This window comes from Zosterops lateralis (genome assembly GCF_965231275.1).
Source record: "Zosterops lateralis genome assembly, chromosome: 1".
In the NCBI taxonomy this organism is placed as follows: domain Eukaryota; kingdom Metazoa; phylum Chordata; class Aves; order Passeriformes; family Zosteropidae; genus Zosterops; species Zosterops lateralis.
Genome location: NC_139762.1, coordinates 5889053 through 5905714, shown reverse-complemented (window position 1 = coordinate 5905714; position 16662 = coordinate 5889053). Strand labels below are relative to the sequence as shown.

General features: G+C 41.5%; 1 protein-coding gene across 1 annotated transcript; it reads right to left on the bottom strand.

The window, feature by feature from the left end:
• Positions 1-3099: 3099 nt before the first annotated feature.
• GORASP1 (golgi reassembly stacking protein 1) lies at positions 3100-11782 on the bottom strand. Its single transcript, XM_083870145.1, has 9 exons — positions 11686-11782; positions 9666-9746; positions 8509-8712; positions 7744-7830; positions 7266-7396; positions 6603-6738; positions 5963-6101; positions 5514-5669; positions 3100-5225 (listed from the first exon to the last, which is right to left on the bottom strand). The coding sequence occupies exons 1-9, from the start codon at positions 11746-11748 to the stop codon at positions 4942-4944; spliced, it is 1281 nt and encodes a 426-aa protein (XP_083726271.1). The 5' UTR covers positions 11749-11782; the 3' UTR covers positions 3100-4941.
• Positions 11783-16662: the final 4880 nt, after the last annotated feature.

Below are 16662 nucleotides of genomic sequence, written 5' to 3'. Positions count from 1 at the left end.
TTTGGAGCTTGAATTTGACAAAGGGCTTCAGGGTCAAGCCTTCTTTGAACCCTCAAGTAATGCAATGGCTGAAGAAATGGCAGTGCCTTAGCAGAATCCTGTGAAGATAATCTCGTTATGTGGTTAAATATAAGAATTAAATATAAGAATTTGAGGTGAGCAGACCTTCAGATGTGACCTCTGAGTCCTGTTGAGGGGAGACTGTCACAGGGGCAGTGCTGCTTTTGTAGCATGAAAGAATTTTGTGCTAACAAGTGACTTGTGTCAGTTGCTGCTGAGCTCTCTGGGTGTGGAAAGGTTGTAAGAGGCACATGGGGAAACCAAGCTGGGTTTCCTGATGTTGAAAATCCCAGGACAGAATGCTCAGAGCTTTTGCTGTGGGAATTGTCAGCTGAGCTGCTCTGTCAGAGGACACAGTAATTTGGTGCCTAAATATGCTCCCAGATACCCAGCTCTGACTCAGATGGAGTATAAAGTGAGAGAAGGGATTTTTTGCTACTACCTTTTAAATTCCATCACCTTTTCTGGAGTTGTGCTGTCTGTAAGGGTCCTGAAGGCAGGAGGAGGAGAGCGTTGAGTTAATACGAGAGTCACAGCTCCCGCAAACATTGTGAACAGAGAGTTTCAGATTGCCAGAATCATAGAAAAGGCTGAAAATTTACAGCAGTTATTTATTTTCTGAGTTCATAATGGGAAGGAGTTGTAAATCTAGTGTTTAGTTCTGCAGCCTGTCTTCTAGAAAAGCATTTAAATTGTGTATGACAGATAATGTTTTATTCTCTTTAGGTGGGGTGGGACTGAGAACAGGAGAGCTTGGCTCAGAACTTACAGCTGAAGTGCAAATATCATTTTAGGATAAGAACTGCTTCAAGGATTTATCAGTAACTATAAGAAACACTAAAAATATTCAAAATAAGCTCTAGGCAGAAAGGTTGTGGACTCCCCTTCTCTGGAAGTGTTCAAGGCCAGGCTGGATGGGGCTCTAAGCATCCTGTTCTAGTGGAAGGTGTCACTGCCATTATGAACTTGGTTGGAACCGGATGAGTTTTATTACAGAATCATAAGTGGTTTGGGTTGGAAAGGACTTCAGTGTAGTTCTGCCTCTTGGTTTTGGGATTTCTTTAGTTGTGTTGTCCATGTATTCCCCAGGAGAGGAGCAGCCAAGGACTGGCAGTGCAGTTACTGGTATAGAGACATTACACCAAGGTATTATTTTGCCTTTCACAGAGATTGTTTGATTCGAACTTTATCCCTACAAATTTATTGAACTTGACATTTAGAGTCAATCTTGAAGCACATCATCTTACACTGTGCATGTGATGCTGGGTCATGAACAGAGCCAGGTGGAGTCAGCTCCCAGCTGGGTAACAGCTGTTGGGAGCACACACACCCTTAACAAAGTGCTGGATTTAAATAGCTCCCTGTACTACAGTGGAAGTTTTTCTGTACAGAGCTGTGCAAACACCATGCAGAGCAGAGCCTGGGTGGGACATATCTGATTTCTCTCTGAAGATATGGTAACACTATTCTAAATGTCTTTTTCAGGGGACTCTGTTTAATTACATATTGTAGCTTAGAAATGGAACTTTGAGCAAACAGTTGAAATTCTGCTACAGCAGAAGCAATGCCAGTTAGTGTTTGCTTAAGGAAAAAGCCAAGAAGGAGGGTTGTGTGAGCAGTGCCCAGGAAATGGAACACTAACACAGTCTAATCAATGCAATGAGTAACCTGTAGCTGCTTTCTCTTAAGAGTCTGTTTTTGGAGGTGAAAGCACTTGCCCAGTTTTGGGGGAAGGTGGAGAATACATGTGGAAGTACACGAGCCCACCAATACATGAGTGATGTGATCTCTGTTCAGCATTGCAGAGATCCATTTTCCTGCAGCATTTCTGCAGGAAAAAAAAATTACAGCTCAGAGAAGTTTCAAGTGTGGCTGAGCAGCCTCTGCACAGAGCCTAGAGCAGTACAGCAGGGAGGTTCAGTGGATTGTCAGGCCTGCTGTGAAAGTTTAAGAGGGATAATTAAATCATCACTGCCTGAATTTGGTGTTACAATCTACCAGTAGGTATTCAACTTAAAGACAATAAATACATCCATTCACTCATTCAAGTTCAGCCAGAATTAGTTCAGCATCCATATTGCTGTTAATAATGAAATTTGCATGTTTATCTCTAGGATGGTTATTTCCTTATCATGATCTTGGGGTTTACAATCATTCCTAGTACAGGCTTACATTGTATGGAAAGTTCCCATTGGATCAAGTTAGGCTCAGTTGGGACAGGGCTTGGCCAGCTTTCTGTGGCCTCTGTGGAGCAGAGGTTTGAGTACCCGGGTGGGAGGAGGTCCTGTGGCTCTGAGGGCTCCTCCTGGCTCAGCCCTGTCAGTCCTGGGTGCTGTGGCGTTGGCAGGAGCACCCAGGGCTCAGTGGAGATGGGCTTTGCCTAATCCTCACTCTAATACTTGAGCTGCTGGGAGCCTCTGGATTTAACGTCTGCCAGACCTGTGTCCTCAGGTTCAACTGGTAATTTTAGGGAGCAGCTCATGCCTGGAAGCTCATCCTGTTGTGTCTGGCCATACAAACCACCCTGCTGCTGTAACGTAGGAGGTGACCTCCTCCTCCTCCTCAGTTTTACCCTTCTCCTGATGCTGCCCAGATAATCCTTCTTGTGTCTGCAGAAGAGCTGCTGCTGTCAGCTTTAGAGAGAGAAAGGTCACATCCAGCTCCTGCTTACCTGGAAACAGATGTTTGGGACAGCAGCAGGCTGAGGGGCTGTTTGGTATTGGTTCTGAATCCTGCCACCCTCAGGTGCTTCTCCCATTCTTTTTAGGTTTTATTTTGAAACTAAAATTCCAATTACTTTTCTCACTTTGCACCCCCTAACAGGAGTACTCGCTGCTTTCTGGGCTGCAGCTGTGAGGGAGTATCCAAGTTGGAAAGGCAAAAGAAATTTGATGAGGAGGTGCAACTCTTCACCTCATTTAGGATGTGAATGATAGAGTTTCAAGTTTGGAGAGCACAACATTCTCCTGCTACTTGATTTTCCAAACCCTTTCCCAGAGCCAGTTAACATAACACACAGAGGCTAGGTACAGACTGAAGTAAGTTTAAGCCATTTATTATGCTGACATTTGAAATCTAGCATGAGTTTTGACATTCCCTGCTCTTAGATTTCTAAAAGGTGTTTATGGTACAGGGCCACCTAAAGGGCCCTCTCATGGCCATTTTTAAGAAAGGTAAAGGACTAGAAACAGTCCTAAATAAACAACATGAATAAAACACCACCTATGTGTCTTCAGGCAATCAGGTTCCAAAATCAAACAAACCTAGGAACAGAACAGTTTAAATTACATTTATTTTTAGTGTTTGGCTGTTTGCCCTTGTAACAGTCAGCTGGGGGAACAAAATAGGAAGTTTATTTTAGCAACATAGGAAATACAATTGGCTCACAATTAACAGACCCTTCAGCAGACTAGAATTCACCGTCAATCCTACTGCCTTTAGTTAGAGCTTAATACATTCCTTAAAGCAGCAGGTACTTTGACAATCCCATTCAGAACTACTGTTCGTGCAGTATTTCAGACTCACAACAGATCAAGGACAGATTTTTCTGTCAGGGTGGACTCATCTGAAGCCTTCCTGTGCTGTGACTGGCTGAAGCTGAGCTGTCACAGGCAAACCTGTGGGACCCTGAGTCCCCCTGCACCAGTACCAGATTTTAGCCCAGTCAGCTGTCACTGCCTGACCTGCACAGGGCAGGAGCCAGGGCAGGGCAAAGGACATCAGGCAATATTGTGCTAAGTAAGTGTACTCAGTTTACAGCCTAAACACACACCAGCCTTGTACCCCATTCACTTAATTTACAAATGGTTTTCATGGCAGTAGCTGCATTATTGCCTACCAGCAGCTTTAAGATTCCATGATAAATCACTGCCCTGAGGATTATAAAACCATCCATGTCTTCCATTGTTTGTCATGTTTGCCATTCCATTCAGAAGTGATTCTGAAGACAAATGCAAACAAAAAAAGCTACAAAAACCAATTGCTGGTGCTGCACAACAGCCCCACGTCTTAAACTTACAATTTGTATAAAAATAGCAATGAGTGAATAGAAAAGCACAAGCAAAGGAAATCTATTTCTCAGTCACTACAGAAGCCAAGACATTCCATCTTCACCAAAAAGATTCATCACCTCTACTTTAAAATCATCTTCAATTTGTTTCAAGTAATCACCATCATTTCCTCCCCCCTCATTGTTTATTGAACTGAAAGGCCACCACCTGGTCCACTCAAGAGCAGAAGTGAATGACAGGACCCACCCCCATGGCTTTGTCCCATTTGGGGCTGCAGTTTCAAACCTCATTGTCTCCTTCCTGCCCAGGTAGGTATAAAGAAGGTACAATGAATGACTGTTGCAGAGAAGAGAATTAAACCAAGAAAAGTAACAGTCTAGTAGGAGTACTAGAGTAGTAAGTAATCTTAGTGTAATAAATGCCTTGCAAGTCTAGCCAGGATGTACCATTAGAAAAGCTTTCTAACAAATCAAAACTATAAATATTTTTTTTTAATGCCATCAAACATACCAATAAAAATCATCACTAAGTGTCACTGTTCAGGCATAGTGCCTTTGTAAATACATTCAGGAGCACGTGTAGGCAAATGTGAATTCCAGAACTTGACATTCTGCCAGCATCCAACTTGTTTCTGCAGCAATTTCTCTATTGATTGGGTGATTTTGGACAGCATTTAAATTCTGAACATAGATCAGTCCATTAAATAGTGATTGGAAAAGACAACAGGATATGTGACATTTCATGTGATTTCTTTTCTAGTATTGTCTACACTAACAAAATAGAATAACTGTAATTATTTCAAGATCAGAAAAATACTCCAAGCTGTAGCATTGCAGCATTCAGCAGTCTGTAAACAGCAGCAGGGTTCATTTCACTCAGGACCTTGTGCAGCTGCTTCTCCTTTCTGCTCACTTGGGGCTTCGTGCTCTGGTGTCTCTGGAGCAGTGGTTGGTGAGCTCTCAGTGCTGTTCACAGGCAGCTTGGATTCCTGGTTATCAGCATCAGTTCCTAGTGGTGTTTTTGAAGAAATGTCATGAGGAAGATCAAGAGAAGGTAAAGATGGAATTGAAGGCAGGAGGTCATCCAGTGTGGGCTGCTTGTCTGATCCTTCAGGATATGGGGTTAAACCATCAGGGGCTAAAGCTGAGGCGTGTTCTGGGAATGGAAATAGTTTGCAAAAAACCAAAACATGTCAGGCTAACAGACAGTGCCTCAGCATTTTCACTTAAAGAAAGAGACCCACATTCTATAAACATAAGGAAAAGCACATTAGGTTTTTCCATTTCTAAGCCTGATTTCTGCTACTTTTTCCATCCCATTTTTGCTATTCTTGCTGATTTTTATTAAAATCTGCCTGTTTCCAAAAACGATGATGATGTTAAGTGAGCATGAGTTGGTGCCATTCCAGAAATAAGATCTAAAGGAAATCTTGAGTGCACTTACCAAAATAAACAGAGGCTTCACTATTTGGCATTAATGTTTCAGGGCCTACAGAAGGCCCTGCTGCTGCTGTGTTGAAGGAGGCAGAGGGGGAGAGACTGGACACTTCTGTTAAGCTTGTGAACTCAGAAACTGAAATTCCAGACATATCTAGAAATCCTGAAGGAGAAAGCAAGTATTAGTTACATGCAACACAAACTCCTAGATTCAAAAAGATATGTTCTATCCAGACTGAAGTCAGTGAAGTCCCCTTCTCACTAAATGCAAATAAATGTAACTTATGTGGTACCCAAATTTTACAGTTCTGAAATCCAGGTAAGTCAAAAACCTCAAGGAAAACCACCACCACTGCTCACAGTTCTGAATTTAAACCTCTAGCTTGCCTAAGACCATATTAGTTGATTTAGGTGTACTTTAAAGAACTGGTGAAAAAAGCACCCAAGAAAACCTACCTGGATCCATAACTCTCTGGAGAGGGGGAGGAGGAGCAAGGGAACTTTCTGGTGAGTATCCACTCATTTCTGTGGAACGATCCAAGTTCATAACTGTTTCAGAGCTGTCATTCTGAGAGGTAGGTGCCATCAATGGAGTCTGGAATAAGACAGCAAGAAGTAAAAACATCATTTTACAGCAGAAACTTCAGCTGTAGCCAACCCTCCCATGAAAGCATCGTGCCTGTCTCCACATGCACCAGTTCAGAGAGAAGCTGTGATGCTGAAACTGAAAGTCAAACACCACTTAGGGCATGTTCCAGTTCAGCCTTTTAAAGCCAGTCTGTTCTTAGAACTTGGTTCCTGGAGGTGTATTTTTCTCCTAGTGAAGTAGGTGTTCTAATATGATCCTCATTGGCTGGTAGGATGCAAGACTTGAAAATAGGGAGGAAACATCTGGCAGGAATTTATACCCGCTGACACTGGTGACCTGGCACCTGCTCAGCAGCATCAGCTCTCCCTTTCCCTTCACCCAACTCCATTTCATTCAAGCAGAATTGAATGCTGTACTCAAATATTCTGCATTACCATTGTCCCAAACAGCAGAAAATTTTGAAGTTCCAGAGAACATGGCAAAGATTGGAATCTATTTCTTTCCTACCTCTGTGTAACCGTTAGTGGATGGTACAGGAGTTCCAGCTTCTGGTGAAGGTGATTTACTTTCTGTTTTTTTCTTTGATGTAGTGGACTGTGTAGGAATTCTGTGCAAATAGCCATATCCAATACCACATCCTAAACTGTTCAGGAGAAAAAAAAATCAAGACAGAAAAGGTCCTCTTAACAAAGCTAATATTTTAAATAAGAAGGGTTTGTGTCTTTTATCTATAGCAAGAAATACCTACCTGCAAGAATTTCCTCTTAAGAGTACTCAAGGAATACTCTGCAATCAACTTTGATACGTGCAGAGCTTAGCTTTCAGTGCATTGTTTTATCTCTTTACAAAATATTTAATCTGACCTGATGCGGGTTTTGTTCTTGCTTTAGCTGAATGTTATGACTATGAGAATGTAGATAATGAATCTGCTAATGGAGAACTCAAGACAGGAGTTTTGCCATTTGATTCAGCTTGAACAGGATTAGATCCTGAATGTGCTGAATTCCTAGTTCTAAGCTGATTTTTTAAATATAAAGATTAACAGTTTTGGGTGATAAGTGTGAGGAAACAAGGCTTAACTTGAAAACACCAATAACTGATAGTAGCAATACTCCTAATAGGAGCTTATTTACAGCAAGTGTAAAACCTGTCATCAAGAGAGATCAGTACCTTCCTTCTCCACCCCAAGCTCCATTGGGAGTCACAACTACCTCTCGGATGGAATCTGCCTCAGTGTTATAAACCATCAGCTTCAGTGGCTTCCCCTCGTGGGCTTCAATCAGGGAAAAGAAATCCTCTGACTGGGGAAAAAAAAAAAAAAAAAAAAAAAAAAAAAAAAAAAAGAAAGTAGTAGTTAATAAACCCCAATGTGCAAGTCAACGTTTTACAAAGTTATTTATTCATTGTGAGTTATTAGACACTCAGAGACAGAAAAATCACCAGTGTAGTTTGATCTTTCGTGGCAACTTCTTTTTATTGCCAGACTAAAAAGAAAGATAATGTTTACCTTAACAAGAAAGCTTCTATCATAAACATCCGCCTTCCAAAATCCAACACCACCCCCACATGTTTGATTAGATTTATACAAAACCCAAATCCTACAAGCACAAAGACAATCCCTCCCTGCTGGAAGGAACGTGCACCTTACCTCCTGGAGAATCTGATCAGACCCAACAATGTAGTCAGTGTATGGCTGGAGCCCAGCCAGGGCCGCAGGAGATGAAGGCTCAACGTCCTGGGGAAGAATGACACAAGTCATCTGCACCCACAGGGGATAAACCACCAAGATCAAAAACAAGAGCTAACTCCCAGAGCAAGGAGGGAAAGAACATTTTGTTCATGGGATAAAAAGAAGTTCTTGCATAGTCTACATCTATGTGTGGCATCCTGTAAAACATCCTGAGTAAGAAAGATGTAAAACATGATGAGTAAGAAAATTTTACCAAATATAAAATTACATCCTCTGAAGATGTTGAGAAATTGCATTTGCTTAAACAACCAGAAACATAAACATTCTCTCCTATTCAGTTCTACTCTTTCAGCTCTTCCTCTTGATTTTAAAATAAATTTGTGGTACTTTTTATAACTTAATGAAGTTTAGCCAGCATAGACACCAATCAGGCCAGAATCTTTTTTGCTTTTGCCATTGATTCTTCAACATAAAATTAAAAACCCTTCCCACCTATCCTCTTTGGTCCAGTTGGGATGGAGTTATTTTTGTCACTGTCACTGGGAACCCTGACAGCCACACCCACTCCTTGTCCCTACTCAAACAGCTTAGACAAACCTTCAAGATTGGGTTCCCTTCCTCTGTGTGATTGCATCACAGTACTTTACATCACTGCTAAACATCACACTGTAAAACAAGGTTATTGCATGAATAATAACGGGCCAGCCAAGAACTCCTCCTCACCAGAACATGCCAGACGTGTTCATTGGCTCCCTGGAAGCTGCAGAACCTCACACTGGCTCCAAGGAGGCCTTGTCCTCCCCACATGTTACTGGGGATCACCTCCACCTCTCGGATTTTCATTGTTTTGATGTTATACACCTCCAGCTTCACTGCCTTCTCAGCATTTGCCTTCAGCAGGTCTTTCAGCATATTGTTTTCCTTGTTCTGTAGAACAGAGATACAGGATTAACGTTATTTCCAGTTGCACTTGTAGCATCTGTGGCAGAATTTGAATACAAAGAACCAAAACTATTAAAGTTTAGGCTCATAAACAATCCCAGCAATTTCCAATTCAATTTTCTTTTACTAGAAAGCAGTCAGTACTGTCAACACACATCCCTTTACATAAATTCTTCCTGTTATTCCATTTTATCACTGGCATTCCTGTCCTTTACAACTGCTGTTAAATACTACCAACTGTGTAGTCTCACTATGAGCAGCAACATTTCACTTCATGTCTCTGAGCCCCATCCCTCTTCAACACCCCTCAAAGTCACTGCAAACAGACTGTGAAAAAATATCTTCATTTCTGTCACATCAGAAGATTAAATGATCTTCCCCCAAAATCTGCCCTTCCAAAAAAAGACATCTCCTCTCATAAAACCAGGACAAACTTAATGAATTCAGCTTGTATAAGGTTAGGGTGAAGCATACAAGGGAAAGCTCTGAGCCTTTAAAATAAACAGACAAAACCCCATCAAACCAACTCAACTCTTCCCTCATAACACACAGGAACTGCTCTTGGTCTCAAAAGTATAAGTAGACAGGCCATGATTCTTTTTCATGTTTTATCAAATTTTGAAACGAGCTAAACAAAAGTTGAGCTCTTGACTGTTGACTCACCAGTTCCGTATTCACCTTGTGGTAGAAAATATGTACAAATGAGCAATAACATAAACATTGTGTTAACCTGTTAAGAAGGTGAGTAAAGGCATAAACAAAACCTTTCCTTCAAACTTGGATCTGGCCAAAGAGACTGAACACCTGCAAGTTTTGCTTTACTTTTAAGGTCCAATGTGAAAAGTTTCTCTGCTTGGGACAGTTCTGGCTTTTATCTTCCATCATCACCCACAGTTCACGGAGGGTGGAAAGAAACACTGAAATTGTTTGAGACTTACAAGCCTCGTGTGTCCTATGGCAATGATGAAATCAAAGAAAGGTTCCAGTCCTCCTTGTTGGGCTGGGGAGTTCTCTTGAACCTGCAGAACACAACATTTTATTGTTATTCTACACTGATCTCCAGTTACGTAAGTGAAAGTGTTAATCTTGATTCAATATTTACTTTTGAGCTGAGCCAGAGATAAGGCACCAAGTGACCTCCCTCAAGAAGCAGTCCTTAATTAGGATCTTACTTCTATAAAACTATGAACAGATACCCAAATCAAGCTGTAAAAAGCAGGTTTTAAAGCCCATATAAGACACAAATGTTGTGATTCAGAGTTCACAGCCTGGAATTATTAAATACTAAATACTTTGGAGAAAGACTTGGTTTTCAACGTGCTGCTGCAGGATTTTTTTCCATAGTTCTGACAACCTGAGCACAGTGAGAGTCCCCACTTGCATCAGAGCTGTTTTTTCCATGAACACAAGTGACAGCTGGGTTCCCACATTTGCAGCCCACTGGAACAGGAATATTTACACAAGCACATGGCTACCCTCAATTTCTAGTCAAGAAAATTGCCACCACTTACAAAAAATTCCTAAGAGCTGGGACACCTCAATTTCATTAGAACCAAAGCTGTCATAGAAGAGATGCCAGCAATAGAGAGAATTCTCATAAAACACATTCACACCACAAAAAACACAAAAAGTTTGCAGATTACATTAAAGTCCACCCACTTCCAGGTACAGGGACAAAGCAAGATGGTGTTAAGGAATCACTGCAAACCTACTGACAGTTTGCTCTTGACTTCACTTTCTGTTAACCTGAGATATATTTGACTCCTGAGGGCCACCTCACAATTTAAGCACAAAATTACAACCCAGGCATGATCTAAACTGGGAAATTCATTGCTAGGAAAGTTAAAACTCCTGCATCTTATATTTGGTCTGGTGTTACCAAAATGCTGGATATATATTTTTATTTTCTTTTAATAGATAAAGTTGTATTGGTGTTGGGGCCTTTGCTGGCAGAACTGTCTATTAAAGTTATAAAATATATTTAACAGCATAGTTACTTCAGCAAAAGCTTCTAAAGCAAAAATAAGAATAAAGAGCACACTTTATTTTTAAATGATCAAGACTAAGCGCTGTAACCATAGCTGGAGTAGAAGTATTAACTTTCATCACAACCCTGAACTGCATCCAAAGCTGACAGCATTGTACTGGTGCTGAGAAACACAGAATGCAAATGAAGTGGAAACAGCAACGCTCTCATCCTTATTGCAGGAAGGGGAAATACCCACTAAAAGAACCGATAAGTCCTGCAAACAGCTGTTATCTGCCCATCCTTAAACTTCCAGATACGCATTTACACCAGTACCTGCAGACAACCTGCTAAAGAGAGAAGTTACAACAAACTTGCATCTACATCTGGCAGAGGCAACCGCGGAGGAAAACACCGCTGGAGCGGGAATTCAGCCCCTAACATGAGGATGTGAAGATCCACAGAGAAGGGAGCAGGGAAAGAAGGAGGGAAGAAGGGGAATAGGGAGAGAGAAGAACAGGAAGAGAAGGAGAGGAGCAGAGAGAGAGAACAGGGAGAGATGGAGAGGAGAAGAAGGGGAACAGGGATGGGAACAGGGAGAAAAGGAGGGGAACAGGCAGGGAAGAAACGCTGTTCTACTCTTAAACTATCCCAAGTTCCCCGAGAGCAGCCCCCACAGGCTCCCCCAGCCCCACAGGCTCCCCCGGGCCGTTCGGCACCCAAGTCCCGCCAGGTCGCGGCCCCGAGCTCGCTGCAGCCGCCGGGACGGGCACCCCGCGGGTACCGGGAGCGCCGCGGCCGCCCCGCCCCTGCCGGCGTGGCAGCTCCGGGAATGAGCCGACAGGTGGGAGCCGGGGCGCCTCGGCCACCACGGGCGGGATGCGGCACCGGGACCCCCGCGGGACCCGCCTCGGCGCCCGCCGCCCCTCGCGGCCCTCCCAACCTCCCTCCTTCCCTCCCTCTCCCCGCGGGCCCGGCGGCGGCCGCCTCACCCCGTGCACGTGGAAGCCCTCGGCGCCGCCGCCGGGGCCCTCGGAGCTGGAGCCCAGCCCCATGGCGGCAGCCCCGCCACCGCCACCGCTCCGAGCGGACCCGGCCCTCAGGCGGCGCCGGCCCCGAGCATCGCCCCTCACGCTCCCGCAGGCGCGAGCAGCCGAACACCGAGCGCAGCGCCGGGACACGGCGGAGCGATGCGGGAGCGCGGCTCAGCTCCTCGCCCTGGCGCGTGACCGGCGGGGAACGCCCCCTAACGACGGGGACGGAGGGCGGGAGAAGCGAGGCGTTGCTGTGGGGGGCGGGAAGGGGGCGGGGTTACTACAGAGGGGCGTGGTCTGCACTGAGGGGGCGGGGTTAGGCTCGAGGGGCAGGGCCAACGCTGCATTCCCAGAATCACAAAATCGCTGAATCACGGAATTTTTTAAGTTGGGAAAAAGCTCTGACATCACTGAATCCAAACTACCAACGAAGACCACCGTGGCGACAGACCACGGCACTGAGTGCCACGTCCAGTCTTCCCTCAAGCATCTCCAGGGACAGTGGCTCCACCACCTCCCATTCCAATGTCTAATCAACAATTTCTGCAAAGAAGTTCCTCCTGATGTCCAACCTAAACCGCCCCTTAAGACACAGCTTAAACCTATGAAAAAAAAAACAAAACAACAAAACAAACTGGTCCACTACTCTTCTCATTCTAACAGCCTTTAAAAATTATCCCCCTGTTCGTATAATCCAGAAAGAGATTATTGCTAATTTTTTACCAATATTGTGTTTCTCTTCCTCTCCATAGGCAGAGAATTGTGCTCAAGAACATCATTTCTACCAGCTGAGACAACTTTTAGCATTAGCTGAAGAGGTAAATCAATAGTCCAATGTTGTTGTTTTATCAGTGGTAGGTGATCACTAAGGGGTTGTGGTATTTCCACCCCTCTGAAATGTCATGTCTGCCCCACTGTGTTCTACCTAAGATGGATCCTTCTGCCTTGAACTCACGAATGGAAAAGTTCTGAAAATTTTACAAGTAGCAGAATTAATTTGAAGTGTTCTTATATTAATATCATTAAAATGTTAGTTGTATTTCCTGCAGGAACATTTTCATTTCAGTATAAAAGTACTGATTACATTAAAACTCCTTGATAGTACTCTCTCTCCTCCAGGAGAGAGAACCTCCACGTTCTCATTTTTCGATGGAGCCATCCACATAATCTCTGTAGTTCAAGTGGGATGCATAAAAACAGGAAAAAAAGAGAGAAAAACACAAAACCCTGTTTTTTCCATCCTCTGCCTTTGCTTCTAAGTGAAATTCTTACATTCCCTGTCACTTCAGGAGCTATTTATGCTTGAAAATCCACACAGTTTGGCTTATATTTACCCAAAGAAAGCACAGGATATTCTCAGGAGCCTTTTAAAGTAACTTTTCCCTGGAGTTGTCTCTAAGCTGCGACTGCAGATCTGTGCATGGCATTCATTGAGCAGATGGGAAGTAAAAGTATTCAGAAAAAAAAGAAAAAAATTATACCAAACGTTTATCTGTGGGATTTTTTTTTTGCTGTGTATATTTGGGAATCTTATCTCGTAGCTGTATTTTGTATTAAACTGCTTTTCTTCAGAGCCTCTTTTGTACTAGGTGAGCCAATGAGGAGCTGCAGTGTTGGCTGTGTACTTGTATTTTTACAAACAATAGAAATGAGAAACATTTCTTCAGACGTACCAAAAGTAGATGGCAGAGCAGAGAGTCTGGTTCTGGAACTAAATTAGGACTTAGGAAATAAAAGACCATAACAACAAAAAAATAATAATAAAGGGGAAATGTAGAGGAATTCTTTGCATTCGTGTTTATCACAGAAGTCAGAGAAGAGGTTCCCATCCCCAAACCTTTCTTTGCATTGTCTTGTGTTAAGGTGGAGGTGAAAGGGCCCATGAACAGAGAAAACAAGCAGTAAATTTGCAGGAATAGGTGGTATTTATTCCATCTTTCCGGAGGAACAGGGGAATGTGCTGGCACACCCCAAGCAGAGGTTTTGTACCGTTTGCTTCAAGCATTTCAGCTGCAGGGGCTGGGAATTACTATAATATCCAATTCTTTACCAAGGAATTCTAGCAGAGATCTGAAGGGGAGGTGTGCAAGCCTTAATAAAGTAAGAGAAACTACAATAAATAATATTTTTAGTGGGTATCTGAGTGTTATATTCTTGGGAAGAGCCAGTATGGCTCTGATAAAGGAATATCCTGTCTCACACATCTGGAAATACATGGAAAGGAGCAATCTGCTTTCTTGAGTTTCAAAAACTCCCTCATCAAAGCTTTATCAGGGTTTTTTTTAAGGAAACAAAGTGTTGAAACTATGCTTTGAGTTATATTTATATCAACGAGTGGTTAAAAGATGAAAAGATTGTGAGAGTAAATGATCACTGAAAGATGATTCAAAGAGTTATTGAAAAACCCAAACACTGCTTCTCCTCATAATCTAAAATCCTGGAAAGAGAGAGAACACTGAGATGACAAAATGTGTAAAAATATGGATAAGGTGGTCTTTTTTTTTTTTTTTTTCCTAAGTTGTGCTTTTACATTTTGCTTGTCACAAGTTCCAACAGTCTGAAACATGATGATCCCTTAGCCCAGTGTTTTATCCACCTCCACCTCAGCTTAAACAAGGAGTTGTGGAACAAAAGAAAACAGGAGGTGATTTGGTAAATGTAGGCATGTTTTAAGTAGTATTTTATCTCATTTACTAAAGAAACCAGCAGCAAAAATAGCTCTACTGTCAATAATTACTGAAAAAAAATTCAAATTTGCCCCAGGCCACTCTTTTGCAGCAGTTTTGTTTGTTTGGAAAAATACTTTAGCTCATGTTTATTCAGCACTTGAGCAGTGCTTCCATATTAAATTTGTCATCTTACCCAGAGACTCCAATAAATTATTAAAAAGGAGCATTGCATAGCAGGATTTGTAGTGACACATTGTGTCTTCTCACGGAGAGAAATCAAAGTTTATTTTCATCAGGCTCCCTTGAGGATGATTCTGTGCTGCACTAAAGATTTGCTTTAAATGGTTGCATGGGTGTTACTGGAACATCAGCACAAGAGGGTGTCAGACTCCAGAGAAGAAAGTTATTTATTCTTTTAGAGGTGATAAATTTTAGGAAAACAAAGATCTGTCAGTGGAGAATTACATATATAATGTGTATATTAATAGGTGATGTTTTACATACAAATATTTACATTTTAAAAAATATTTTTTCTAAAGGAGAAAACTTGCTGCTTTACTTTCCAGTTTGGTAAATGATGAACAATTTTGCTTTCAGCACCACAATCTGAGAAGCCCTGCATGTGTGTTTCAAGCATTAGGAGGGGTTTTTGTTTATGTTTTTTTTGGTGTGGTTTTTTTTAGTTTTTTGTTTGTTTGTTTGTTTGTTTTGAATGTTGTTGCTGTTACATCACTTTTCAAAACTTTACACACTTAGCACATATTTGGTTTAGTCTGTAGAATTTGAATATATTTTGGTTTTAGATTTTGAGGCTGGTTTAGATCTGAAAAAATCAAAGAAACAGGAAGAATGCAGGGACTAATTAATTATATTATGCAAGAATGTTTTTATAGCTAATGGATAAAAATGATGGAGGACTTGAAAAAAATCTGAAAATGCCTCCTGGATCTTAAGAGGGAATGTATCAATGGAATTTCATCCACAGCAAGGTAGAAGGCCTCACTATTTAAAAAGTAAAATGGGATCATTAGACTTTTAGCCAAATATGAATAAGTATAAATATGCAAAAAACTAATGTATACTGTACCTTAGTTTATAATTATCTAGATTACATTTCTTGTTTACTATAAAATCTTGGATAATTAATTGATTTTTTTTTTCTTTAGTGAATATTTCTATATCATTCCAAGTCTTTTTCAGACAAGGAAGAAAGTTTATTTATTTCTACAGAGGGAAAATAAAATAATGATTGAGGATAACACTGTTTCACTGTGTCTACCTACATTTGGTTGTAACTTTGGAATTACTTTGATGTAATTACACGCCAGAGGCAAGGAAGCTGGAATTAAAGAGCTTTCTGAACAGGTCTTACTGACTGTTCCACTAGGAGGCAAATCCTGACCTAGTGACAAAAAGGTACAAGGACTTTAAGATTTTCCAGCCTCTTCTCTCTGTGGTGTTTTGTTTGGGTTTTTTTTTTTTGTTGTTGTTGTTGTTGTTGTTTCTGTAATTATTCTTTCCTCATTGCTTGTGTTGTACAGGAAACCATCTGCATTTAAGAGTTCAAGTTTTTGCATTTAAAAGAGTTTCTAAAAACAAGCAAAGGAGACTTTTTTGGTCCCAGGTGACACTGAATAGAGGTGGCACATTCATGTCATAAAAACTGGTAAATCCCTAACTGGTGGCTGAAAATTGTTGTCAAATTTCTTGGCAAACACTTCTTGAAATTTAACTTTTTTAAATTTTATTTTGATAATTGTGTATTAGACAGTGAAAATAGGATTGTATTATTGGTAATAAATAGCTAAGATTAATATTTTAGGCATTTCTCCACAATAGTTTGTCCACAGAAGATTTTCCTTTTATGATAAAATCAGTCCATGATAAAAACAAGATTATTTGTAATGCAAGGGTTAAAACCATAACAACTGGCAGGAAATCAGAAATATATTGTGGTTGTTACAGGGCTTTAAGCTACTACAATTGCTGCAGTGTTCTGGCATTTCCATACAACGATATCTGCACCAGGTCTTTGCTTTTGCAGATACTGAATTTTGAAAGAAATGTCATTTGTCATTTGTGGCAATGGAACTAAAACAATGTCACACAGAACTGGCAGATCCTGCAGGGAACTGTACACTTTAAATGCTTATTTTTCAAAGCTTTTTGTGTGCTTGGCACTTACAGCTTGCCTGCAATATCAGTCTTTTTCTAAAGGTTCCTGTGTAAATGTGAAATGGGTGCTGACTGCTCTACATTTAGATCT